General features: G+C 36.2%; 2 protein-coding genes across 5 annotated transcripts; one reads left to right on the forward strand and one right to left on the reverse strand.

Moving 5' to 3' along the window:
- Positions 1 to 1,521: 1,521 nt before the first annotated feature.
- LOC122041601 (protein transport protein SEC31 homolog B-like) lies at positions 1,522 to 22,881 on the forward strand. Of its 4 annotated transcripts, none has more exons than XM_042601345.1 (23): positions 1,522 to 2,064; positions 2,160 to 2,214; positions 2,291 to 2,413; positions 3,919 to 4,015; positions 4,109 to 4,145; positions 4,231 to 4,336; positions 4,594 to 4,651; positions 5,857 to 5,954; positions 6,073 to 6,192; positions 7,423 to 7,468; positions 8,292 to 8,416; positions 8,489 to 8,616; positions 8,692 to 9,208; positions 9,366 to 9,458; positions 10,934 to 11,119; positions 11,188 to 11,398; positions 11,963 to 12,078; positions 12,179 to 12,388; positions 16,569 to 16,688; positions 16,762 to 17,038; positions 21,192 to 21,430; positions 21,983 to 22,076; positions 22,750 to 22,881. In XM_042601345.1, exons 1-22 carry the CDS (start codon positions 1,748 to 1,750, stop codon positions 22,073 to 22,075), a joined length of 3,372 nt encoding a protein of 1,123 aa, XP_042457279.1. In that variant the 5' UTR covers positions 1,522 to 1,747; the 3' UTR covers position 22,076; positions 22,750 to 22,881. The 4 variants fall into 4 exon arrangements, with proteins under 4 accessions (XP_042457279.1, XP_042457281.1, XP_042457278.1 ...); XM_042601347.1 differs by having other exon boundaries at positions 22,737 to 22,843; XM_042601344.1 differs by lacking the exon at positions 22,750 to 22,881 and adding an exon at positions 22,352 to 22,571.
- LOC122041603 (probable membrane-associated kinase regulator 1) lies at positions 22,874 to 23,958 on the reverse strand. The gene has a single exon (XM_042601348.1). It carries the CDS (start codon positions 23,831 to 23,833, stop codon positions 22,874 to 22,876), a length of 960 nt encoding a protein of 319 aa, XP_042457282.1. The 5' UTR covers positions 23,834 to 23,958.
- Between the last annotated feature and the right edge of the window lie 1,874 nt (positions 23,959 to 25,832).

Genomic DNA, 25,832 nt, shown 5'->3' on the forward strand with positions numbered 1-25,832 from the left:
TAATAAAACTATTATATGATTTTATTGTTTATATGGTGGATAGATTTTTTTAAGGAATGATTTTAAAGGAAAAATAATTAAAATATCTTTTTTTATTTGATTTGGTGAAGAAAAAAAACAAAGCCATTTTATGAGCTTCTTACATAATTTGTCTTGAGATTGACTTGTCTTGATTTATTATTATTTAATCGACCAACTACTCATACAAAAACACATCATCATGGGTCATTTCATATGCATGGACCCCTAGGAAAACTGCACCATTTGAATTAATCATATACTTGGGTTGGGCTACAGCCCAGGGCTGTCAAAACATAAATCCATCTCTGATTTGGAGGATCACAATATACTTGAAAAAATATGTATAACAGACACAAGAATATCTATGTTTTAGATATCCATCTGATTTATGAATAAACATCGGAGATAACTTCACATGAGACAGAAGATGTCTAGGTAAACACTTTGGATCGATAAGCAATATTATAGAGGACCGTGATACTAACAAAGGCCATACATTTTATGTTGTCTTCCGTGATTTACTTTATATGGAAAGTATGTGTAAAAATATACATGCAAAAAATTAGAGAAAAATCTTCAATCACAATGTTAACTTTGCATGTAATCCTTATGTCCAAAAAATTTTATTTCCACTCCCTATATACAAAGTATTACTTGTTTAAACTCCCTCATGCAAATATTGATACCTAAATTGGCTCTCAAATTTTTTTAGGTACAAAAATTTCAAAATTGAGTATAAAAAGTCAAAAAATGAGTATAATTTTTCTTAAAGTCTACTTTATATTAAAAATTGAGTATATTTTTTATCAAAATTGTCCCTCTTATTTTTTAAGTATAAAAAGTCTAAAAATAAGTATAATTCATGTTAAATTCAACACTTTACACTATAATCTAGTACTCTACTAGGATCGAGTATATTTTTTATCGAAATTAATCCTCATATTTTTCGGTACAAATAGTCTAAAAATGAATATAATTCCTATTAAATTCAGCACATTAAACTAAAATCGAGTATATTTTGAGGTGAAAAAAGAATTGTACTCAATTTAATAGAAAATATACTGGATTCTAAGTTAATATACTCAATTTAAGAAGATTTATATTGATTTTTAGACTTTTTGTACCTAAAAATATCATGGGCAATTAGGTAAAGATATTTGACTGGGGAGTGAAAATAAAAATTTTCATAGATGGGGACTACATGTAAAGATTTGTTTGCCAATAAGGATTGTATGCAAAATTATCCTTTTAATAATATTTATGAAAGTGTGTAAGATAAATTTACAATAGTAGAATTAAAAAGATATTTGAAAAAAATTAATTACGACACGAGGATGGAAAACGAATTTATTGCGAACATAAATTTTAGTATATATTTATTGCAAATATATATATTTTTTAAACCGAGGTGGTTGTGAAATTGCGTTATTCGATAATTTTTTAAAAAAGTTTTAAATTCAGCTGCGTCCGCTATTTAATTGTCATTTGATTTTTAATTCGAGTTCAAACCTAGTCATCCTCCTCGCCCTTATAATGCGAGCTGCACGCCTGCACACGATGGAATTCGGTGATTCCATCTCTACACATAACCGAAGACGAGCGATTCAAGAACGAGACGATTTGGATCTGCGATCCCAGGCATAGGGCTCTTCCGCCTACCTTGATCGAGCAGAGATCCGTCGCTTCTCCGATTGGGACTCGTCTTCCACCTTGTTCGCTTCGCACCATGGCCTGCATCAAGAGCGCCGCGCGGTCGGCGCTCGTCTCGTTCGCGCCCGATGCGCCCTACCTCGCCGCCGGCACCATGGCCGGCTCCGTCGACCTCAGCTTCAGCGCCACCGCCAACCTCGAGATCTTCAAGCTCGACTTCCAGTCCGACGCGCCCGAGCTCCCAGTTGTCGGGGCCTGCCCCAGCGACGAGCGCTTCAACCGCCTCTCCTGGGGGAAGCCTCCCTCCGCCTCGGAGGAGTACTCTCTTGGCCTCATCGCTGGCGGTCACCCCGATGGAAGCATCTGCGTTTGGAATCCCCGTAAGCTGATCAGGTGGTCTGGGTTTAGTTCTTTCAAATTTTTGTTGTCTCGGCATTGCATAAGGTCCGGATATTGTGGAGATTTTGATGTTTCGTATACATTTGCAGTCCCGAGGAACAAAATAATGCTTTTGTAGCGAAGCTCAACATGCACGTGGGATCGGTTAGTATCCATCTCGATTCTTCAAGTCGAATGGTTTAGTTGCCCATGAATTTGATGGGCCGGTTTCATCATTCAGGTCTATGGCCTGGAGTTCAGCACGCTGTCACCAAATCTACTCGCTTCAGGGGCTGATGAAGGGAAGCTTTGCATTTGGGATCTGGCAAACCCTTCAAAACCAGATCATTTCCCATCTCTAAAGGTAAAAACAAATCTAAGTAAATACTTTTGGACAGAAATTGTGGTACTTAGCATTTTGTTTATTACTGCTAATTCATGTAAATTCATTTTTTTGATACTTCTCAGATTTGTATTGTTGTATTGCTCTTACATCAGTCTTGACTTAATGTCCAAGATTGTTGGCCCTTTGGTATATGCTGTTATTTTGCTCAGTCAAGTTAAATAAACTAAGTCAGGATAATTCTTTTATTACAACACCGCGTATACCACACATTTTCTAGTTTTCCATGTGTATAAAATGTTCTCTCTCCTTCCTTGGATCCACCCGTGGACAGTCAGATGTCTGCTGCAAACATAGTTGTTAAATGCAACTGTTTTCCATCTAACTTTTATGTGACCAGGGAAGATTCCATTTTTCCTAGTTGGCTAATATTTCTCGTGAAGATCTGATATGGAAGAAAAACTGTTAATGATTTTGATAAAATCCCTATTGAAAATCTGCACACAAGAGTAACAAACATGACTAATTTTTTAGTGGTTCTTCTCACTCTCAATAGAACTACTTTTTTTTTTTTCCCCCTTCAAAGTTATAGTTTTTCCTGCACAATGTGTGTCCGGTATGCAACACTTTAAATTATTAATTTTACACTTACTATGAAAATTTTTCTCATAGTTTCTTGGATAAATTCTATTATTTTCATTGGATTCAAAATGCTATTAAATCCCTGTTTTGACTTTGATTAGTGGGTCAAATAACACAGGAAATTACACCATATCCAGTATGTTTGTCAGTATTTACTGTCAGCATGTTAACCTGTCTTTCTATATTCTGGTACTCATATGAAAATTTCAAAAATTTCACATCTTTGGAAGAAGCTTATGTCCTCTCATCCAGTGTTTCGTCTATTTCTTAGTGTCCAAACATTGAAAATTGGAATCGGGTAGTAGTGAAACCATTCAAAGATATTATATAAAACAAAGACATATTAATCAATTCCCTGGAGTTTAGATATCAACTCAGACCATCTTGAGGGGCACAAATCTTTAGGTCGAAAGTGAATTTCTGAGAATTATTCTACCTTTTGAGACCAACATTATTACAGGGCATCACATAGAATGAGATCTTCCTGATGGGAGCCAAGACTCCCCTTCTTGACCATTTATGATGTATGAAAATCAAATAGAACTACTGTTTGGCATGGCGAAAGGTTACAGAAAACGTTGTCCATCCTTAGGCTTTCTGGCAATTATTTTCTGATGACAATAATACTTGTTTGGTTGGATGATCATCTTGTTCAAGTAGCGACTACTCTCTCAAATGAATTTTATAATTCTTTTATCTGCCTCCATAATTTCTATCTTTTAATGGCAATTAATTGTTGTTACTACAACTTAATTCCATCTAACCTGTTTGTTGAAATTTTCAAGTCTAACAAATTCTTATGAATTACTAAAGGTTTTTTGTATACAATTTCCAAAAACCTATATTTGATATTTATTAGACTTTACTGTTATATTTTGTGACAGGGTGTTGGATCTGGAGCCCAAACTGAAGTGTCCTTTGTTTCATGGAACCCTAAGTTTCAACATATATTATTATCCACCTCTTATAATGGGATAACAGGTTTTTTTTCGTACCATGATTCTTTTTAACTTAAATAACTCATATGGGTTTCAAGTAGCTTAGACTTACTTATCTGACATTTCATGACTGCAGTTGTATGGGATCTAAGGCAACAGAAGCCAGTTAAAAGGTTGATATATTTACCCATAATTAGGAAATTTGTACACTTAGAAAAGCTAAATATTTGATTACTAATCTCTTGTTTTCTCTTACAGTTTTGCAGACTCAACTAGAAGGAGGTGCTCTGTTCTGCAGTGGAACCCTGATCTGTCTACCCAGTTAATTGTGGCTTCAGATGATGATAGCTCACCTTCTCTCAGAGTAATTTTCCATGTTATATGATTTATGATTGTGGCTACTTTTATACAGGATGGCTACCTAAAGATTTTTAGTTTTTGTTAAATTTAGATATTCGGTTCTCCTTTTTTAATGAGAGCTTATATACAATTAATAACACATGGCTTGAAGATTTTGTTTGGTTTTCTATTTATGTTATTTTGAAGTATATTAGAAAGGCAAAGGATCTGGCTTAGTCTGCATGTGTTTCATTTTGTTGTTCTTTCTATCTCCATCTACAGGTTTGGGATGTGAGAAAAACTTTATCACCTATAAGAGAGTTCGTGGGGCACACTAAAGGTTCTTTTACTGACTTTTTTTCATCACACAATCTATTTATGTTTAAATTTTTCTACAACTGCTTACTTTTTCACTGGGTTTATTAACAAAATTAGTTTAACAGGAAATCATACAATTTATCCTGAAAATAGTAGGGACCAGCATCTTATTATTGTTTCTTTGCAAATCATTCTGATAATCTGCAATTTATGCTGCTAATATATTTCCTCATCTCATATTTCATCAATCTGATTTTTTTAGGACTGATTTGTGTGTGATCAATAAGAAGGTAAACCCTCTTGAAATGTTCTTTATAGCAATGTGTTCTTTTGAATTGAGAAGCATAAAGGACAATAGAGCAGAATTGCTCGTTTTTTTCCTGTTTGGATGCCAAAATAATCAGATACTTGGATGCTATAGTATTTTATCCTCTGATAAAGTGTCGGTATAAAATTAACATTTGAGGCAGGATAGTATGCATGTGGCTTTTGATTAAGTACCATGTCTTAAAATTTTTCATACGCTGAGCTTTACTAGGTTTTATATATGGAGTGACTATGCCATAATTGTCTAATTTTCACCCTATCAAGTATCAATGGTTCATAATTGTCAACACATGCATGTAACATATTTAAGTCTGGATAATTAACAATCTAACTTTACATAAGAGTTCATTTGAGGTTAGGATTTATGTAGCCAACTCCAGATGGTGCTTATGGCTTGATATATATGCATTTCATAGAACCCTTTTGATGAATGAACAAAGAAGATATTAACATATTGTTCAGTGCACAACTTTTATAGGTAGGTGAGTCAGCCTAACTGTTTCAATTCTATGAATTAATTTCATTCCGTCCGTTTTATGTCTACTTGTATTGTTAACATAGCTTAGCTTGAGTTATTTTCTGTAGTTATGTTTTCCATGTAGATATGTCCATTTTCTTCTAAGGGAAATATGGCAATACTTCTATTGGAGCATATGAAGCTTTTGAATGTTAGTGAAGGAAATTTTAAGCTGATGAGAATATCTCCATATCTTTAGATTCATTGGACATTTGGGCTAATTCTATCTTCATATAGCTTAAAAGAATCCCGGTTAGAGTAGGGAAGTTATATGCTCTCCTCGGCTCAGATGGTTTTACTGCTTACAATGTAGAAGAAAACTAGAAAGTTACATCTTGTACCAGTGTTTTTTTCAATGTGATTGAGTTTCCTGTGTTCATTAGGTGTAATCGCAATGTCATGGTGTCCCTATGATAGTTCTTTTTTGCTTACCTGTGCCAAGGATAATAGAACAATCTGTTGGGACACAACATCTGGAGAGGTATGCAAGCACTCAATTCCTCAACGAATATGCCCTTGAATTTACATGCACAGACCAATTGATCCTTGTCAGCTTTTAAAATCTATTTCTTGACCCCTTTTTTTTTGTTATCATGCAGATAGTATGTGAATTGCCAGCCAGCACTAACTGGAACTTTGATGTTCACTGGTATCCCAAGATTCCAGGAGTCATATCAGCTTCTTCATATGATATGAAAGTTGGAATATACAACATACAGGTAATAACACCTAACTCATGATTTCTTATAGATTGTGTTTAGCATTCAATTTGCATTTGAAAAGTGCATTTAAGAAATGCACCTTGTGCTGAAAGTGCATTATGTGAAAATAATTTAGTGTGTGGTAAAAGTACACTTAAAAAGCTTCTTCCGTGATTAAAATAGAATTCATACTTAATTGAAATTTCAAATAAGCTATATATTCATTTTTCAATTTTGTCATGTAAATATGCAATAAAGGTAATACTTTATATGTTATATCTAATGATATTTATAAGTTAATGCGAATGACCTTTTAGTTACTATAAACTTATATTTGAACGTAAAAAAGTAAAAAGATATGGGGATTGTAGGATTAAAAATTTATTCGGCACACTTGGGACCCTGGCAAGTGTCAACATAATATGACATTAAATCATTCAATTCCATTTGAAGATCAATATTCTGACTTTACTGAAGAGTTGAGGTCACCTGTCTATGGCCCACCAGACTGCCTTTTAAACGGAATATCAAATAGGGACTATGTTTTGCTGCGATGCAGTCCTCTAAATCTGTCAGGCAGTCACATTTTCATATGCTTGAACCTCTTTTTAAAACCTTGTTTTTTCTTATCACTTACCATAGTTTTCCCCAAATAATATGCAGGTTATTAAGATAAACCACATGTGCTTTAATCTATATGTATTTGACCTATCTATTCTTTTCTTGCTTTTATAATAGCTGAACATCAGGGAAACAGATATTATTGCAATAGCAATTTTACCAATTTAATAACTCTTACAGGCATGATTCGTAACTTAAACCTACATTTTGATATCAATTTTGGTTGTCAAATGGTTAAGTTGATCTTTTGTTAATAAGTTTGGAAATTCCACTACAGAACATGCTATAGTTAGAAGGTTCATGTGAGAACAAATCCATGGTTCTTGGGCAGATACTTGAATGTCAAATACCTCAAATGTGATCATGTTTTAAGTTCAAACATTGTTGCTTTGATGATTCAGTGGTAATCTTAAATGCTTCCTATTCCAAATAATACCATGGTAATACAACATAAATTCTTGCTTCTACTAGGATGGTTTTAGTTTTGCTCAAATGTGGCTTCTTGTTCAATATGGCTGTAGTCAAAGATGTTAAGCACCAGAATATTGATATTCATTTCTCAAGTCAGTCATTTTTTCGTTTTTCCATTAACTGACTTCTGATTCTAACTGAACTTTTATATTGAAGGCTTGTAGTAGGTATGCAGTTGCAGAGGGTGAATATGGTGCTCCTGGTATGTTGCTTTACCCACCACTGATAAGGCTTCTTCTAATATTTTCCTACCTTGATTGTGTTGTGGCTTATCTAATTGGTTTCTTAGTTCTAATAGAGCAGTTTTTCTCTGGCTGTCAATGCATTCTACATTTAAGTTAATGTCATGCTCATTCTATCCAGCATGAAAGTGTTGGCCAACCTAATTCCGTCTATTTTGGATTGTTGAAAGCAGTTACAATCCCATGTATATTTGATTCCTGAAATCACCCATAGTAATAAGTTCAGCTATTAAGAGTTGTGAGATTTTCACTGAAAATATTTTACAAGTTTTTAAGAAAATATTAAGTTCTAACTGTGAAACAAAGGAGTCTTTTAAAGCCTATACATGAACTTCTTCATAACTTATAGTGATCATGCTTCACACCATGATAATGACAATTACTTGTTTCACTAGTGAAAATGAGTCTTCCAAAGTATACAATTTTTTTCTCTCTAAAATTAGTGTACAAGTTTTTAGAAAATATTAAGTCCTTATTATGAAAGGAAGGGGCTGGGCAAGACCAATACACAAGCTTCATGATGTTTGCTACTGACATGCTCCACATCAAGATGATGACAATAACTTATTTGATTAGAGTAAATGAGTACTCCAAATCAATCATACAAAGGGTTACTGTCTTTAACTGATCATAGTGAATGCTTTTGTGGTAACAACAATTTGCTTCTAATTTAATGGTACTTGAGCTCTCCTTCCATTCTATCTCCGTATGTTTTGTTTCCACTTCCCTTGATTTATCTTAGTGTTCCTATCTTGGATATACATACATGTCTCGTCTTTTCAGTACAGTTGAGAGCTCCAAAGTGGTTGAAGCGTCCAACTGGTGTATCATTTGGTTTTGGTGGCAAACTTATTTCATTTCAGCCTGTTCAATCAATTCCAGGTGGAGCTGCACACTCTGTATCAGAGGTAAAACCAGACCTTACAGTGTCAACTCTTATTTAGTGTGTTTTAATTGAATTTCTCCTTTTTTTTCTATAGGTGTATGTTCACAATCTAGTTACTGAGCATAGTTTGGTTAGTCGCTCTACTGAATTTGAAGCTGCAGTACAAAATGGGGATAAGTCTTCACTCGGTGCTTTATGCGAACTAAAATCAAGAGTTTCTGTGTATGTATTCTGTACAAGTTTTAAGTTACTGGCTATGAAATTGATTTTCTTTGTTCATTTGTTTCACTTAATCAGATTGGAAGATGACAAAGAAACATGGAATTTCTTAAAGATAATGTGTTATGAGGAGGGGACAGCTAGGACTAAGTTGCTTTGTCATCTTGGTTTCACTGTACCAGATGAGAGAAGTGATAATACTGACAATATTGGGAAGCGATTAGAGAATAATCTTAGTCTTGATAGTTCTCCAATGTTTGAAGGTCAAGCAAGTGCATTTGCTATTGACAATGGGGAGGAGTTCTTTAACAACCCTGTGATTAGTGAGGATAATTTAGCTGATCAGGACAGCAATGTTCTTATTGGCGAGCAGGTTCAGAGTGAACCTGAAGGACCCATCGGTACTTTGAATCCTTCATTTGATGATAGCATTCAACGTGCTTTGGTTGTTGGTGACTACAAAGGAGCAGTTTCAAAGTGCATTGCTGTAAATAGAATGGCTGATGCATTGGTAATTGCTCATGCTGGAGGTTCATCATTATGGGAAAGTACATGTGATCTATACCTTAAGAGTAGTCTGACACCATATCTGAAGGTATTACTGTTTCATGTAACGATATTGTCTATAGTTATGAAGATGTTAGTAGCTTATCCATTGTATTCATTTAGATTGTTCAGGGATGCATAGATTTTTATTTTCTCTGCTGTGTTTTCTGGATATTGTACTGATTTTCAATGTTATTCATTTTGAGGTTGTAACTGCAATGGTGAATAATGATCTCATGTCCCTGGTTAATACCAGGCCTCTGAACTCATGGAAGGAAACACTAGCTCTTCTATGTACGGTGAGCTCATAAATCTTTGCTAAATATTTTATCAGCCCAGCATTGTTTAAGTGAGTTCTTTTATATGTATGTGATTTCTAGTTATCAGTTTCTCCTACTACATGTAACATATTGAAACTCATATAATCAAGTGGAAGAGCTATTGACATCCTTTGATTTGGTTGCCTCCATCAAATCTTAGTTCCCTGAGTAATCTCCCTGCTTTGCCAGTGTAATCTAATTGAAACCAAAGATGTCTATGAACATGTTAGAAGCTATTCGGAACAAATAAGTAAAGACGTTTTGAAGCACACCTATGAGATAAGCATCTATATTGTTCACCAAAATTTCAAGGACTAAGTGCTGATATTGTGAATGACAATACATGTCAATTTATTTCAAACAAGAAATCAGAGCCTTTCCTTTTAGTTTGAGGAGCTTTTCAGTCTCTTTTTCTAAAACACCTATCTGACAACAAATTTAATTGTTACATATTTAGGTTGAACAAAATATAAATCAAATGGAAAAATACTCATCTTCCTGGTCCATTCACTTGTATAACCAAGGTATAAAGACTTGGTCCATGCCACTCAAAATTGGAGGCATTCACACGACAACATTTTTAAACAGAGGCACTAGGTTTGGTGCAATATTTTCTTGTTAATGACCGTGTGGATGTGATTTTGGCGAGGTGTTTGGAGGAAGGTTTTACAAGGGAAACTGTAGGGAGATTCGTCTTGTGATGGCTGTGAATTATATATCCTTGCTTGTTGCTCCATTAACTTGTTCATTTCTGGAAGTCAAATTTTCTTTGTGAGCAAGCAAAAATGTCCATTAGGAGAAAGCATAGCTAATGATATAATCATAACCCTGATTCCATCTTCTTCCAGTCCATTTGCTCCTCTTCATTATCCACAGTCAACTTTGGCATGGAATTCTAAGCTGTTAAGTTATGAAGTCCTACTTAGATTCTATAGCTATTGGGTCAAGCAACATATGTTCTGGTATATGCAATAAATATCAAGTAGCATTCCTATGAACAAGCCTAAATCAGGAAATCGTACGAGATTGGACAAATTGTATTTCTTGACCATGATGTGAAAACAGCTTCAATTTGATACATGCATTGTAAAAAATGTGCTTTCAAGTTACAGTTGGTTCTACGGAAAAGTTTATTTCTGTCAATGAGGAATGCAAATGTTTTTCTGAATGCTTGTAGTTGTATCCTATGTTTAATATACATCACCGGGACTCCATAGTAAGATCGACTAATAGAAGCTGCAACAATTTCAAGTGAGGCTAGGAAATTCGCAACTTTATAATTGTTTCTCTATGTAGATGCATACCGAGTGTCGTGTCTTCTAGTCCGCATCATTGTACATTTGTTATTTTATGATCCTTATCCCTTGCTATCAGAAAATTGCTGATTTGCTCAGTCGTCAATCATGTATACTACCAAAAAGTTGCTGATATGTTTGATTATAATTACATTACAGTTTGCCAGAAAAGACGAATGGACTGTCCTGTGTGATACTCTAGCTGCAAGACTTTTGACAGTCGGAAATAGACTTGCTGCTACATTCTGCTATATCTGTGCTGGGAATGTTGATAGAACTGTGGAGATCTGGTCTCATGGTTTGAAGTCTGATAGTGATGGAAGGACTTTCATTGATCTTCTTCAGGTAATTCACATGTTGAATTTTCACTTTTAGAAATCATAAGCATTGATGGAACCTTTGCTTTGTGATAGGATTTGATGGAAAAGACTATTGTGCTCACCCTTGCAACTGGGCATAATCAGTTTAGTGCTTCTTTGTCTAAGCTTGTGGAGAATTATGCTGAATTACTGGCTAATCAAGGGCTTCTGGCTACTGCTTTGAAGTATTTAAAACTTTTGGAACCAGACCAACCTTTGCACGAGCTTGCTATATTGAGAGATCGAATTTCTCTATCTGCTGAAGGTTATTAATCTCCATAGATATTTTTTTTGTCTTTTCTTGCTTAAAATATAATTGGTTTATTTATGCAGTTCTGTTGTTTTGTTGACACCCATATACTCTGCATAAGTTACTCTTTCCTAAAATTTGTGTCATTGATCTTCAGTGCACTATGAGGTTGACCATTTACCTCCATGTTCCTGTAGTGTTTACATTGCATAAATTTGTAGTTTCTGCTAAAACCTTTAGCTTGGCATTTGTGAGCATCTACTTGTCAGTTAATTGCCTCTGTTTGCCCAATGAGCGACCTTATAATTTCACTTGATTTTTTAATAATTCAAATTATCATGGGCCTTAGATGTCCCAAATTATAAACCTATTGATTTAATTTAGCCTCTTTGCATTATCTTATCCACCAGGAAGTAGAACACAAATTTATGTTATTAGGCATTGTACATCTAAGATCTTGTTTTCTATTCTCATCCTTTCTATTTTCTTCTATGTTTGGCTCTTGTTTTGATGTTCAATCTTCTTTTTCTGAAGATGGTATAAACATTCCTTTTATGTTCTCTCAATATTCTTTACTAGAGAAGGGGGCACCCAAAACTCTGAGCTCTGAAATTTCCACACAACCACCGGAAGCTGCTTGTGGCACAGATCACATTGGATATGGTATCGCAGACCACACACAGAACTATTATCAGGTTTATACTAGAAAAATCTTGTCTTGTTATTGCTCTCTTTCTGAAATATCTCTGCATAAGCTACAACACTCTTCTACTTGAATTGTGTTTACAAATTTAGGACAAGAACATTACCCAGCCTCTACCCCAACCCCATCACAATATTCCCAGCACTCAATATGCTGAAGGATATCACCAGAGTACTGCATACGGAGGATATCAGACACTGCAACCTAAATCGCAGTTTCTTGATTTTGGCATCCCAACTACTTTTCAACCACTGCAGCCAACTCAAATGTTTATACCACCTCAAACAAACCAGGTTATGCAGGTAATTGTTTAATATCTAGGAATAGCTATGAATGTGTTAGTGTTTATGCTGCCTTTGTTCTTTGATCAACCTCAAGATAACTAATGTCACGCCTCGGGGGTATCATTCTCGGTACCCCACTTGCTGACAATATATTTAAAAGAGACCTAGACACCATATACTCAAGATAATCAAGAAATTCATCTAATTTATTTATTTATAACATTTACGTTATATACAAGGAAACCTATACGGATAAAGCAACATATGAAACAAAACGTAAATACAACGAAATAAAAATAATACAAACTGAGGATCAATGGGTTGAGATCTGTAAGCAACTCTATGTAAAGCTGAAATCGACTATAATATCAGAAGGATGCCTGTGCCGGCAATTTGGAGACCAAAGAAAGCAAATAGTAAACTAATTGACTAAGTGGATAATCAGAATAGATGTGCATGAATTTAATCTTATTTAAGAGGTCAAAGAAGTAGAGTAAATCACAATCTCTTATTACAACTTTAAGTTCTTCTTAGAATTCTCCATTTATTCAGCAATATATATGTATAATCATGTATCATTTTTAAATTGAAATTTAGAATCACAACTTTATCATCATTTATTATTATCAATTAAGATAACTTTTCAATTCTTGTTATTTAATCAGTAGATATATAGGTCCTCATGGTATACTATCAACATGAGTAAATATCATAAATCATGTGAGTATCGGTATGTATATCAATGATCTTTGATAAATCAACTAAGAAGTGAATAACTGGAGCTAATATATCAGAGTGTAATAATGACATACGTTATCTAACGTACGGGCTAAAAGCCTCACCGGTTATCTACAACAATAAAGTGTCATCGCATAAATAAATATTGACCATAGGCTACATCACGCCACCACGACTCATGTGTGTGGTTGGGTACTCTAGTATAAGGCTAGACTAAGAGTTTTCACTTTTAGAATTTCATTTTATCTATTTATCACAATTGTTCAATTTGCAGGTCTTACCGATTAGTCTAAACGACCAACCCAAGTCAACTTTTAAGGTGAATAATGTTAATTCATTAAAATATCATCATAAGGTTTGCAAGTAAAAGTTATACAATAAAAATGTGCAAGTATCAATAGTATAGAATATCAATAGTATGGAATATGGAAGGTTAAACAAAATAAAGATAGGTATCAACGGAAGAGTAATTTAGAATATTCATTTTAATTTTTAAAACAACCTTCCCCGTCTTAATTCTCATATGAAATTCACATGTGAATAGGAAATAACATCAATTATTTACTCTCCAATGATTTAATTATTTTAAACCCTCATTTCACTATTTTAAATATTATTTGAATCCCCTTTTTGAAACAATTATACAAGCATATACATATAATCAATTTCTCTGTTTATTCATAGATAATTATTTGTGAGTCAAAGGATAGATGTACCCACTTTTATATACAACAAAATCTTCGAGTGTCAGTAGATCTCTATGCTTCACTCAAACTCATATCTACAAGTATAATACAAAAATAACTCAAATAATTACACTGATATCCAATAAAATAATAACACAAGATGGATCAAATTTTGATCCCACTACCTTGTAATATTCCTTCGATCGATAAACCAACGAAGGTGTTTCGTTGATAAAAAATTCTCGAGCCAATCAAACTTATATAATGAATCGTCATTAATTCGAATTAATTCATTATTCCTCGCTATCAATAAATACTAATTTTATCGATTGCTACCTTCAATTGGTCATCATACAACCAATAACCTTAGAGTTTGGAAAATGAGGAGCCAACGGTGGCTCTTCCTCTTGGCTTTAGCAATCAGTTGGAGCACCATTGTCCTCACTTGAAGCAATGCATCAATCACTGGATGAGAGAAATTGCTGGTGTTGGATGAAATACTAGAAGGAAACGAAATGAAGAAATCTGCTGAGACAATGAAAGAAAAGGAAGGAGAACCTTTGCACCCTTTCGCTGGCGGGCACGGCTAGCTCTGACAGGGCTCCAATGGCTGTAGTTGGTTGGAAAAACAACTAAAGAAGCAGAGAGGAGGGCTGCTGCTCTTGTTGTTGGGGAGAGAACAATAGCTACGGCCTTTCTGCTGAGAGCTCCGATGAGCTCCGACAGTTGTTGCCAAGAAACCGGGACAGCAAGGGAAAGGAAAAGGCGGCTGTTGGCTGGAAAAGGGCAGCAGCTAGAAGCTGCTGTTGTTGACCGTTGGAGGTGAAAAAGACAGCAGCAGCTGCTGCTTTGATGGCTAAGAAGAAGAAGAGGGGAGGGCTGCAATGTTGCTGCCGTTGGAGAAGAGAAGGAGAAGAAGAATCGGTGGAGAAGAAAAGAAGGAAGAAGAAATAAGGGAGGGATCAGCGGAGGCATCGCAGTGGTGTGCGGTGGGATTGCTACAGTCGTGGAATAGAAAAATTAAAGGGAAGAACCGACATGATCAATTTAAATCTTAAATTTGGTTTGGCCATAACATGGCCAAATCAACTCCAAATCAATCCCGATTTGAACCAACGAAATCCTTATATTCGCGCTTACCAATTGGATTTAGTTTGAATCCAATCTGATTTTAATTCAGTGTCCTCACTTCGATGATTTAGTTCATCTATTTATTATTATTATATATTTTATTTTTAAACTTCAATACTTAACAACTAAGTTTTCCTTTTCATTCCCAAACATCAAGGTTGTTATGTTATACATCTTTCCTACTAAAAAACATTTTAAAAAACTTGGCCTTAAGTAGTATTGTCAATCAAGTTCCTGTGCTTTGGGTTTGGTTTTACCTGCATAGTTGCCAATGCACAGCAAACACTGCCTACGCCCATCATACTGCTTATGCCAATGTGTGTCAAAACATTTTTTAAAAACTTATTTTTCACTCGATTATTTAATTTCTATAGTGTTATATTTAAAAGTAAACAAACCAAGTAGAAGAAAATTGAAGCGGCAAGAATTTATTGTGATATGCATTGAAATAACTTTTAATTTTACTATTTAATTAACATAATTTTGTTTATAAAAAATGTAAACAGTGGAGCAATAAATGATAAAACTATTTGCATTCATCTTGCATGCTTTTTCAGATGTTGAAGCATGATTATTGTCGCTAGGGGTGCAAATGAGTCAAGTCGCTCGTGAGTGGCTCGGTCAAAACTCGATTCGAGCTCGAAGTTGACCGAGCTCAAGCCGAGCTCGAGCTTAATTATTACCGGCTCAGTGGCTTGTCGAACCAAACGAGCTAGTAACAATATATATTTTTATAGTATATAATATATTAATTTATTTATTAAAAAATAAAAAAATAAAAAATTCGAGCTCGAGCTCAATCCAGTATAGAGTCGAGTCGAGCCGAGCCGAGCTCAAGCCTAGGCTGGCTTGAGCTCAATTCGGCTCATTTACAGTCCTAGTGAGCACGACATGTTACTACAAAAGTTAATTCAATTGACTATATGACTTGTTGTAAGCTTATGTTTTGAACATCAACTAAATGAAGGTAACTAAAGAAGCAAAATTTATTTATATTTATCTCAGTATGCTTTGATGCATGTTGAAGCGTTTTGAGTGTTGACACAGTACGATGCCAAAATTATTCTTTCTGGGGACTGAAGCTCTGACATGGATTGGTATTTAAAAGACTATTCTTTGTATTATCAATATGATAAAATAGAATAAGTTGCACACTCATATTCCAGTGTTCTTTTAGAACTGAAATCTTAACTGAATTCTCACCTAAAACTTTTTCTTTTATGCCTGATGGCCTCTCTAATGTTATGAGCTAAAACTTGGTGCTAACAAACTCTAGTAGTCAGTATGTGCTTTATTCTTATGGGATATGATCATGGATTGTGTATAATTTATGGTGGCTGAACATGGCTTCTTATTTCATAAACTAGCAGAGAGCTGGAAGACCCTCACACTACAAGACATATTGATTTTCTTAGTGCAATGGGTCTACAAGTTGTCAGTTATAGATTAATTTTTATTGACAAATTCTTCTGAAGGCATATGTGTAATGATATACCTTTGCTATGGTAGCTTCTTTTCCACATCAAATTTGCACATATCAAACATTCCATCTCTTCTATTACATGTGTAGTAGTACTAGTTTTGGGAGGTCTTTTCTCCTTTTTAGATGAATTCATCTGATGTACTATTTATTTTGACCACAGCAAACTCCACCTGCTGTTGCCTCACAGCCAACAGTAAAACCTTTTGTACCTGCAGCTCCTGCAGCTCTTAGAAATGTGGAACAATACCAGCAACCTAGCTTGGGTTCTCAGCTATATCCGGTATGCTTAGTTTTTTTTTTCCTACTCAGTATATGATTGTTTGTGATTCACCAAGGTTTCTCTTTTTCTTCAGAGCTTTGCCAATTCTGTTTATCAATCTGGACCTTCATTTAATCCTTCACATGGTATTGGTGGATCTCAACCAACAGCTGTCAATGGGAACAGATTTACTCAACCTGCCACAGGACAAATGGGTTTCATGCCGGTTCCTAATCCAAATTTTGCCCATACACCTGGCATGAGTAATGCACAACCTTCAAGCCCTACAAAACTACCACCATCACAGCCACCTGCTGTTCCTTCAGCCCCTCCACCTACAGTGCAAACAGCTGATACATCAAACGTGTCTGGTAATTTTCAGTCTCTGGACGAAATCAATTTTGCATCCTAATATTATTTGGTTACATACCAATGACTTGAGAGCATTATGTCATTTAGATACGACTGAAACATCCTTGCCCCATTTCACTTATTATTTGGGTCAGATGTTTATTCATTGCCATCTCTTTCTTTTGGTTATCTTATACTAAAGCACTGGATTATTCATTAACTGATTAACCATTGAAAACAGCCTATGTTGCTTGTTTCGCATATCTTGCAGTTATCTTGATGCGACCGATCCCATCCTGTATTGGATATGGTTAGTGAGTCTAGAGAGGTACATTTATTTAATCTTGTCGTGTCTTTCTAATCAAAATAGCGGACTTGGACATTAGCTTAATTGCTTCAAAGTTGAACTCCGCCCTTGGCTTAATCTTCCATAGTTGTTGAGCTTTATTGGTTACCAAGATTCCCCAAAATATCCTAATCTTGCGTGTCAGTAAGGAATTGCAGTAGATGTTGCTTTAGTCAAATATATGTCAAGTATAATGTCCTTTTAGGCAATTGGTCCAGGCCAGGCTTCTAATTCTGTCATGTTTGGCTTGGTCCACAACCGTTGTATGAGGTGATTTTATTAAGTGTTTTATTCAGTGGGGCATTAAATCCCTATCCTATGTTTTGAAGCTCCTTTACAAGTGTGAAAGTTGGTCATGATGAGATCTTATGCCTTGTTTAGTAGGATGTAATGGAAGGTAGCAGAATCAAATGGAATGAGTATGAGGATAAGAATGGGAATTCCATGATATGTGGGACAATCCATTTCATTCTTGGGTTGCACTGACAGAATGGTATGATAAGGAATAGTTCATTTTATCTTGGGCTCATCTATCTAATTTGATTCATTCGCCTAGTTGGACATGCTTGGTTTGCCTATTTCCCAACAAGACTAGCTGTTCAGCTGCACGCCTCTCCTTGTTTATTAGCTTATTTCGGTTCACCAAGCTTGTCTAGTCCATCCAACATGCTCAATGCTCTTGTGTGGCACAATACCCCTTGATCCATTTGACTCGTTGAATTTGTCCTGTCCATCTGGCTATCCAGCTCCCAATGATCTGCCTACCTATCTGACTTGCTTGATGCTGCTACCTACTCATTCGGTTCACTCGGTTTGCTCAGTTCATTTATCCTATGCAATCCGCTAATCCTAATTGGTATGATTGGTCTTTCTGGTCTATTTCAACCCACCTGGTATGATCCATCTAGCCTTCTCTATCTCACTTGTGCCTTTTCAGTCTGTCCTTTCTGTTCAACCTGTCCAGCTCACTCAACCTGCACGATCTTTCTCGTTGCTTTGGCTAGCCCCACTCAACTTGTTAGTCTGGCTCACCATTTCGGCCTATCTAGCCAGATTGTCCTTTGAACTCTAGTTCTCCCAACCCTTCTTGCTCTGCTAGTTCGGTCAAGTGAGGGGGCGTTTGGTTTAGGGGAATAGAAGTGGGGAATGGGAATGAGAATCATTGATTGTCATTGTTAATGTTTGGATTATAGGAATAGGAATACAAATAAGGGAATGAATCCTTGAAATTGGGTAATAACTCATTCCCATGTACCTCCCCTTCAATGAGTCATTATCCTATTTTCATCAATCAAAATATTCTCTTATTCCAAAAATACCCTTGACCTAAAACTAAAATTTTCTCCCTTAATATCAAATATCAAAATTTATTTATTTATTTTTTCTTCATATCACTTCTCTCTCCTTGTTCTCTCTTATTATATTTTCTCTCTCATCATTTTATCACACACTTTCTCTCTCCTATCACACTCTCTTTCCTCTTTTTTCTCATCGTACTTTCTCTCTCCTCAATCTCTTCCATCACACTCTCTTCCTTCTTTTTTTCCATCATACTTTCTATCTCATCATACTTTCTCTCTCCTCAATCTCTCCCATCACACTCTCTTTTCTCTTTTTTTTCTCATCACACTTTCACTCTCATCACACACTCTCTCTCTCCTCAATTTCTTTTGTCACACTCCCTCTTTTTTTTTCCCTCAACACATTTTCTCTCTCATCATACTTTCTTCTCAATCTCTCCCATCACACTCACTGTTCTCTTTTTTTCTCATTACACTTTCTCTCTCATCATACTTTCTCTCTCCTTAATATCTCATCACACACTCTCTCTCCCCTCATTTTTTCTCATTACATTTTCTATCTCTTCATCTTCTCCCATCATAATTTCTCTCACATCATATTTTATCTCTCATCTTCTCTCATCATGCTCTCTTCTATCACACTCTCTTTTTTCATTTTCTCTCATCACACTTTCTCTCTCTTCATTCTTTCTCATCACACTTTCTCTCTCATCATTTTCTCTCATCATATTTTTCTCTCACATTAATCTTTCTCTCACATCTAATTTTTTTCTCTTATTTTCCTTTAAGGATAAAAAAGGAAATATTGATTTATTTCGATAGAAAGTATGCAACTAACCAAACATTGCTTTTAAGAGTGATATCCATGCTCATACACATTCCCATTCCACAATACAATGATTCCCATTCCGATTCTCATTCTCATGCTCATACCAAACGCCCCCCTGAGATTGCCTAAATCTCTTGCTTGACCTGTGCTTTCTGTCCAGTCAACCTGGTCTGTCTAGTTTGCCTGTTTTGTTCGGTCTTCCTGCTCATTCAATCCCCTTGCTGTCAAAAGAGGTTGTGGGTTATCTGATTCGTCTGACCTTCTGTTCAGTCCACCTTGTCCATTCATTCTATCCAACACATACAATCTTGTTCAGTTCCCTCTTTTTAGTTATGTCGGTTTTAGATTTGAAATAATATGTAATATTATATTTGGCAGAGTTGAAAAGTAGTATGGAATGAGACATTCCTCGGAAGAATAATTCTTCATCAAATTGTTCATCCAAACATCCAAATGGAATCATGGAGGGAATAAATCATTCCAATTTCCCTGCATTCTGCCCTACCAAACTTCTGTTTGGAGTTTCTGGTAATGTAGGATTAGGAAACACAAGAAATATTTGGAAAAAAAAATTGTTTCATTGCCCTTGCTTCATTGCACCTAATAGGGGTGAATAGTCAATCCGTCAAACCGACCAACTCGCTTATATCGACCCGAACCGAACTGAAAAAAAATCCGCCGGATATAGGGCCGGATGTAGGGTTCTGATATTGCATTATCCAATCTAGTAGGATCGGATAATTTTTTATCTCAATAACCGAACCAACCCGATCTGCGATCACCCCTACTTGTAGCAATTACTGTCGATAAGTTGCTACACGTTGTAGTAGTTACTGCCAATAAACTGCTACACATTGTAGCAGCTACAACGTGTAATGAATAATGTCTATTATCATTTTAAAATATTTTATTTTTTTGTTGTTTTATATTTCATTGGATATAGGGTCGGATATTCAAATAATTGGCAACCCGTCGGATATCTGATACATAATAACCGTCGGATATAGGACCGGATATAGGTCTTGCTATTGTATTATATGATCTAATAGGATCGGATAGTTTTTTACCTTAATAATCGAACCAATCCGATCCGCGATCACCTAATGCTCCGTGGTTATATCCCCTGCATGGACCTCATATACCGTTCTTGAAATCTGGATAATATAAAACAAATTAATTTTATAATTCACAAGATACACAAGTTTCTACATAGTTGCTTTGATAAAAAATGTCTTGCATGGCGTCCATTGGCCTAAATAAACATGATCTCGCTGGCCATTGCTTGGTTTTTATGGGATACTTTGATCTAGATGAACTTTGACTTCTTTGCATCGTATTAATTGAGATTGCAAATTACTTCCTTCATTAACAACTTGTCCTTATTGCTCACATTGACCCAAGGCGTGCCAAAATATTGGCTGCTTAGGGAGTTGAATCCTGACAGTTCTGTCCTGTCTTCACTTAAGAGAGACCTGAAAGTGTAGGGTAAACTTTAGTCTTTTATGGCATCTTTCCGTCTGTAGTTACTTTGGGGCTGATATGCCCAAGTTGTTGTGTAATAATACTTAAATTTTGGCAAATAATGATTTAAAATTAATTTGCTTTTCCTAAGTATCTGTTCTTGACAAGTTTGCCTATGCTATCATAGAGTGGTTGATTTCTGTTAACATCCATGCTTCTCACGCATTTTCTTGCAGCCGAGTTGAAGCCAGTTGTTACCACGTTGACAAGACTATACAGTGAAACTTCAGCAGCTCTTGGAGGAGCTAATGCACATCCATCTAAAAAGCGGGAAATTGAAGATAACTCAAGGAAAATGGGCTCCTTGTTTGTAAAACTCAATAGCAGGGATATCTCTCCTAATGCTGCTGCAAAACTTATTCAACTTTGCCTGGCATTGGATAGTGGTGATTTTGCTGGCGCAATGCATATTCAGGTAAACTTTTAATTATGAGATATTTCCTTTCGTCCTTTAATCAGACAATAGGAATTTGTTTAACCTTCAAGAGTTATAACAATTTTTCCCTGTTTTAGTTTTTTTTTATTAAATATGTCTGATTTTTCTTTAAAGATGCAGGAAATTTCTCAGCTAAAAAACTCCTGCAGCAATGATTGTAGCTTTTTCCCAATGTTTTTCTCCATTAAATTAATGGTCATGTTTTACCATCACAATTACCCAATATCTTGATACTCCATTTTGTTTGCTTATTAATAATTTTAAAGGTGATTTGTTGCTAAAAGGAATGGTATATAGTTTTATGATGGTGGTTGTTCTACTCCTCTCCAACCAGTTGATCACAAAGTATCACCTCATTATCCAAATCTAGCCTTGTTATGGAAACCCTAATAATTTAAAAGCTTTGCAAAGATGCCTTCTTGAAAGGGTATATCATACTGAACTTGCTATCTATGTCGCTTCATTGTATGCTCGGTAAGATGCACAAATATGAATTATCACGGTGATTGAAAATTTGATGTGTTTCGATAGGTGATCTTGACTACAAGCGACTGGGACGAGTGCAACTTCTGGCTTGCTGCATTGAAACGAATGATCAAAATGAGACAGAATGTCAGAATATAAGGTATCTGATGAGTCACTAACTGGGCGCTGAATAGATGGTACCTTTGTTTTTTTTTTCAAAAAAAAAAAAAAATTCCGATAGTTAACCATAAACCCAAAAGTTGAGTTAGGATCTCTTTTTCTTTTTTTTTTCAACCTTCCCTTTAAAGGCAGAATCATGTTCTAAAGAAATGTGATTGCATATGAATCATATTTTTTTTACTAAATATCGTACATGGTTTAGGTAAAATTATTATTACTTCTTTATTATGCTTTAAGAGTATCCTAAAAACACAGCTGTTATGCGAGGCTCCTCCTGTACTACACTGGAAGAGCCTCCAGCAGGAACGTGTATGCGGTCCCCCGCACGCATCGCCATGCTCCTCGGTCTCGCAACTCGACAAACACAAACCATTACAAAAAAGGCTACGCCTCTTCCCCGTTGCTCGCATAATTTATTGCTGCACCCCCTTGTCGGCAGTCATCATCTTTAATACATACGTAACGAGATCCAATGGTAAGCGGGCATTCAAATTTAGAGTTAGCTGGACATGTTCTATTTTATTGCAAGCTCAGGTAGTCGAACCCAATGATAGTTCATACATGCATCAACCTTTAAAACTGGTCATCTTCATTTTTTTATTTTTTATTTTGTATCTTTAAACTAAATGATAGAGATCAGAGTGGATTTGCAGAGAATCAGAAAGATAACAGAGAGCCAAAAGAGTACGCGAGATCGGGAAACACACAGGAACAGCACGGACAATGGTGCGTGGTGTAATTGAGCGTGGAGAAGAAGACCGGGAGGAGGTGGTGGGATCAAGATCTGGCGGCGATCTCGTCGTGGTTAGTCGATCTCGTCAGTGAGCTCTTGCAGTGCGCAATGGCGCCTTGTATCGCGCTCTGCAGTTCCTCCGCGGAGGATGAAGGAAGAGAAAACGCCGGCGGTGCGGCGCCGGCGTAGAGCAGGCCGGAATGGCTCGGGGAAGATCGCATGGAGGAAGGGCAGCTCGCCGCCCACCGTTTCTTCCTCGCCGGCGGGTGGCGGTCGAGGAGGTTCCCGGAGAAGGACGACTGCGGGAAGGCCGCCGCATTGTCACCGGCCGCAGGAGTATTCTTCTTGCCTGGGAAAAGCCGGTCGGAGAAGGAGAAGGCCGTGGTCTTTTTTTTCCTCTGTTGCATGGCGGGGAGCATCTCGTAGATCGGCTTCACCTTTTTCACGTACTTTTTGATCACCTCCATCGCGCGCTTGGACACCGGCATCAGCGGTGCCGCTGGGGACACGTCGACGGAGTCGAACTTTTTGCTTCCGCCGCGGTGTAGGAAGGCGGAGGAGAAGCGGGTGGCGAGGGAGGAGAGGTACTTGGTGCCGCCGCCGGTGGTCGGGCGCTTGGCGGCGGAGGCGGGGAGACGGCCGAGGTCATTCTCGGCGACGGAGCTGGGGCGGGAGGAGGAGTTGCAGCTGTCGGGGAAAAGGAGGAGGTCGGCAGCGGAGAAGGCGGAGGAGGAGCTGGCGGTGGAGTTGCGGGAGGTGGCGGTGGAGGAGGAGGAGGAGGTGGAGGCGGAGCTGAGGAGGAGGGCACGGACCATGTAGACGCGGGGGGAGGGGTGGAGGGGGAGGAGCTGCCCCTTGTAGAAGAGCTCGTCGGCCGGGCAGGAGCACCTCGAGGCCGATGGGGAGGCGGACACGGTGAACTCGAATTCGGAGGAGGAGGATGACGACGGAGACGGGAAAGACGACATCGCCGGCGCAGCGGCGGCGGCCTCCAAAGTCTCCATGGCCGTCTTTGACCGTTGAAGGCTTGAAGCTGGTGCAGTAGGGAGAGGAAGAGAAAAAGGGCGAAACGGGAGACATTAAAGCTCAATTTCGCCACGTGATTTGCACTGGAACAATGATAATGCGCCACCTCACCACTGTCTTCCGACGTGGATTGACCTTCTCCCTCCCATAGTTAATCAGGAGGAGCCATTTCTTCAATTTTTTTTTAAATATTAAATGTTTTTATTTCAGGTTTAAAAAATAAAAATATTAAAATATTTAAAAAATAGGAAACGTTAATTCAAGGAGCTCCCTCACAATTTGTAAATTTTAATTTTATTAAAATTTAATTATATATAATCTAGAATAGGAAAATGAGAAATATATATAATGAAAATTGTAACATCTACGAAAGAAATTGTTGATAATTTTTTTTTATATAGGAGAGATATGTAAAATTTTTTTACTTATGACATGGCATAGATACGATAATAAAAGAATTTATTGAAAAATTTTATGACAGTTGATGCTCTTAGAGCATTTTGACATGGATTCCACGAATTCCTTCATTGATTCAGGAATACAGTGTTATTATTATTATTATTATTATTATTTCTGTTTAAAGAAATAAAAATAATAAAATATTAAAAACAAAAATATGAGAAATAGGAAGGAGAGAATATTATAAAAAAGTTATGAATTTAAATTTTATAAAAAATTAATTATATATAATATAAAATAGGGAGGAGAGGTAAAAAATATATAATAAAAATTGTAGGACTTATGAAGAAGTTGTTGAGAAGTTTTTTTTATAGTGGATAGATGTGTAAAGTTTTTTTACTTTTGACATAATATGAATGATGTAATGAAAGAGCTCATGGAGAGATTCTATGACTATAGATATCCTTAGAGCATCCAAAGTGGGAGCTCTACGTGTGGATGCCATGAAGGAGCTCTCTCCCACGATATGAGAGAGCTTCTTCATTGATTTCGAGAACCACTTCTTCATTTTTGTTTTATTTATTAAATATTTTTTATTTCTATTTAAAGAAATAAAAATAATAAAAATTTAAAAATAAAAATGATGAGAAATATGAATGAGAAAATATTATAAAAATTTATGAATTTAAATTTTATAAAAATTTAATTATATATAATATAATATATGAAGGAGGGATGATAATATAATAAAAATTGTAGGACTCATGAAGGATTTGTTGAGAGTTTTTTATAGTGAAAAGATATACGCGGTTTTTTACTTTTGACGTGATACGAATGATGCAATGATTCTGACGTGGCAGCAGGGAAAAACCTCCCTCCATAGTGGAGGGATGTTTTTTCCTTTACACGAAGAAGTGACTTCGTGGTTACGGAGCCGCTTCTTCATATTTTTTATTTTTTTATATACTATTTTTATTTTAATAATTGTAAAAAGAAACAACGACTAGAATTTTAATATATTTTTTGTGTGCTATGTCGTTGAACAACGACTATTTTAGTCATTGTTCAACGGTTAAATTTATTTTTTTAATTTAATTTTTTTATATAAATACATGATCGATTTCATATTTTTTTTCATCCATCTCATTGTTATCTTCACTTTCGATTTCTTTCCTCAACTCTCTATATTTTTCAATCACAAAAATATCTTGATTTATTTCAAATGACTCAAAATCCAGATCAATCTATACTCCATGAATTCTGGAGAAATAAATTGGCGGAAGATGCGGAGGATATAGATGAACGAAGAATGCTCCAACTATATGAGCAGCGACAAACGGTACGTCAAAGAGCTCAAAGTTCTTCCGGTAGAACACAGAGGAGAAGGTATTTGAATCGGGATCGTGAAGTTGGATATGCTCATCTTTCAATGATTACTTTTCTGATGATCTGGTATATCCTGATGGCATATTTCGACGTCGATTTCGAATGCAAAAAGAGTTATTCCTTCGTATAGTTGATGCCGTGAAAAATCATTCCGAATATTTTCAATGGAAGGTCGATGAAGGTCGATGCAAC

Source organism: Zingiber officinale, chromosome 2A (assembly GCF_018446385.1).
Source record: "Zingiber officinale cultivar Zhangliang chromosome 2A, Zo_v1.1, whole genome shotgun sequence".
In the NCBI taxonomy this organism is placed as follows: Eukaryota; Viridiplantae; Streptophyta; class Magnoliopsida; order Zingiberales; family Zingiberaceae; genus Zingiber; species Zingiber officinale.

What these genes read in the sequence shown, in the direction of transcription:
- LOC122041603 (XM_042601348.1), bottom strand. Translation starts at nt 23,833, where the DNA reads ATGGAGACTTTGGAGGCCGCCGCCGCTGCGCCGGCGATGTCGTCTTTC.
- LOC122041601 (XM_042601345.1), top strand. Translation starts at nt 1,748, where the DNA reads ATGGCCTGCATCAAGAGCGCCGCGCGGTCGGCGCTCGTCTCGTTCGCG. An exon ending in GTTCGTGGGGCACACTAAAG is followed by an intron (nt 4,652 to 5,856) that starts GTTCTTTTACTG and finishes TGTGTTCATTAG; the next exon opens with GTGTAATCGCAATGTCATGG. An exon ending in AAACAAACCAGGTTATGCAG is followed by an intron (nt 12,389 to 16,568) that starts GTAATTGTTTAA and finishes TTTTGACCACAG; the next exon opens with CAAACTCCACCTGCTGTTGC.